Source organism: Eimeria acervulina, genomic scaffold (genome assembly GCF_000499425.1).
Source record: "Eimeria acervulina Houghton genomic scaffold, Eah_scaff445, whole genome shotgun sequence".
In the NCBI taxonomy this organism is placed as follows: Eukaryota; Apicomplexa; class Conoidasida; order Eucoccidiorida; family Eimeriidae; genus Eimeria; species Eimeria acervulina.
Window position 1 is genome coordinate 20,165 of NW_013549801.1, and position 649 is coordinate 20,813.

At 58.4% G+C, this 649-nt stretch overlaps 1 protein-coding gene across 1 annotated transcript in view; it reads left to right on the plus strand.

Annotated features, from left to right (window-relative positions):
• Window positions 1-649, plus strand: part of EAH_00038760 (hypothetical protein, conserved) — a gene marked incomplete at both ends in the record, with an annotated part of 7,479 nt that overhangs the window by 730 nt on the left and 6,100 nt on the right. Inside the window, one exon of the mRNA XM_013395430.1 lies at window positions 129-227. Coding sequence (XP_013250884.1) covers window positions 129-227 — 99 coding nt within the window. The remainder of the gene's footprint in view (window positions 1-128; window positions 228-649) is intronic.

Consider the following 649-nt stretch of genomic DNA (forward strand, 5'->3'; position numbering starts at 1 on the left):
AAAGCAGCTGCAGCAGCAACAGCAACTGCTGCTGCGGGTGCACAGCCTCCACAAGGTGCGAACCTTCATTGCTGCTGCCTGGTGCTGCTGCTGCCACTGGAGGGGTTGCTGTTGCCTGCTTACGTCAGCAACGGCAACAGCGCCTGAAGCAGCAACTGCAGCAGCAACAGCAGCAGCATCAGCAGCAGCATCAGCAGCGGCTGAAGCAGCAGTACCGCGCCGGTGTTGTTGGTCAGAGCCTTGTCTTCCCCTTCAGAGGATTTGATTGCAGCTACAGATCGGCATCATCATCAGTTGCTGCTGCTGCTGCTGCTGCTGCTGCTGCTACTGCGGGTGCTCCTGCTGTAGCAGCCGTAGAAACAGCACATTTCTGTTCTGCTGCTGCTGCTGTTTCTGCTGCTGCTGCTGCTGCTGCACCGTCGACTGTACCACAAAGAGATTGGAGGCTGTCTAAATATAAAGAGCATCAGCAGCTACTGCTGCAGCTGCTGCAGCCTGGGCTCTCATCCGCTGAGTTGCGCGCAGCAGTCTCGACTTTGCTGCGGTTTGCTGCGCTGCAGCAGCAGCAGCAGGAGCAGGAGCAGGAGCAGCAGCAGCGGCGGCCAGCTAGACCTTCCAGCGCATGCAACGAAACGCAGCTACCCTTCAT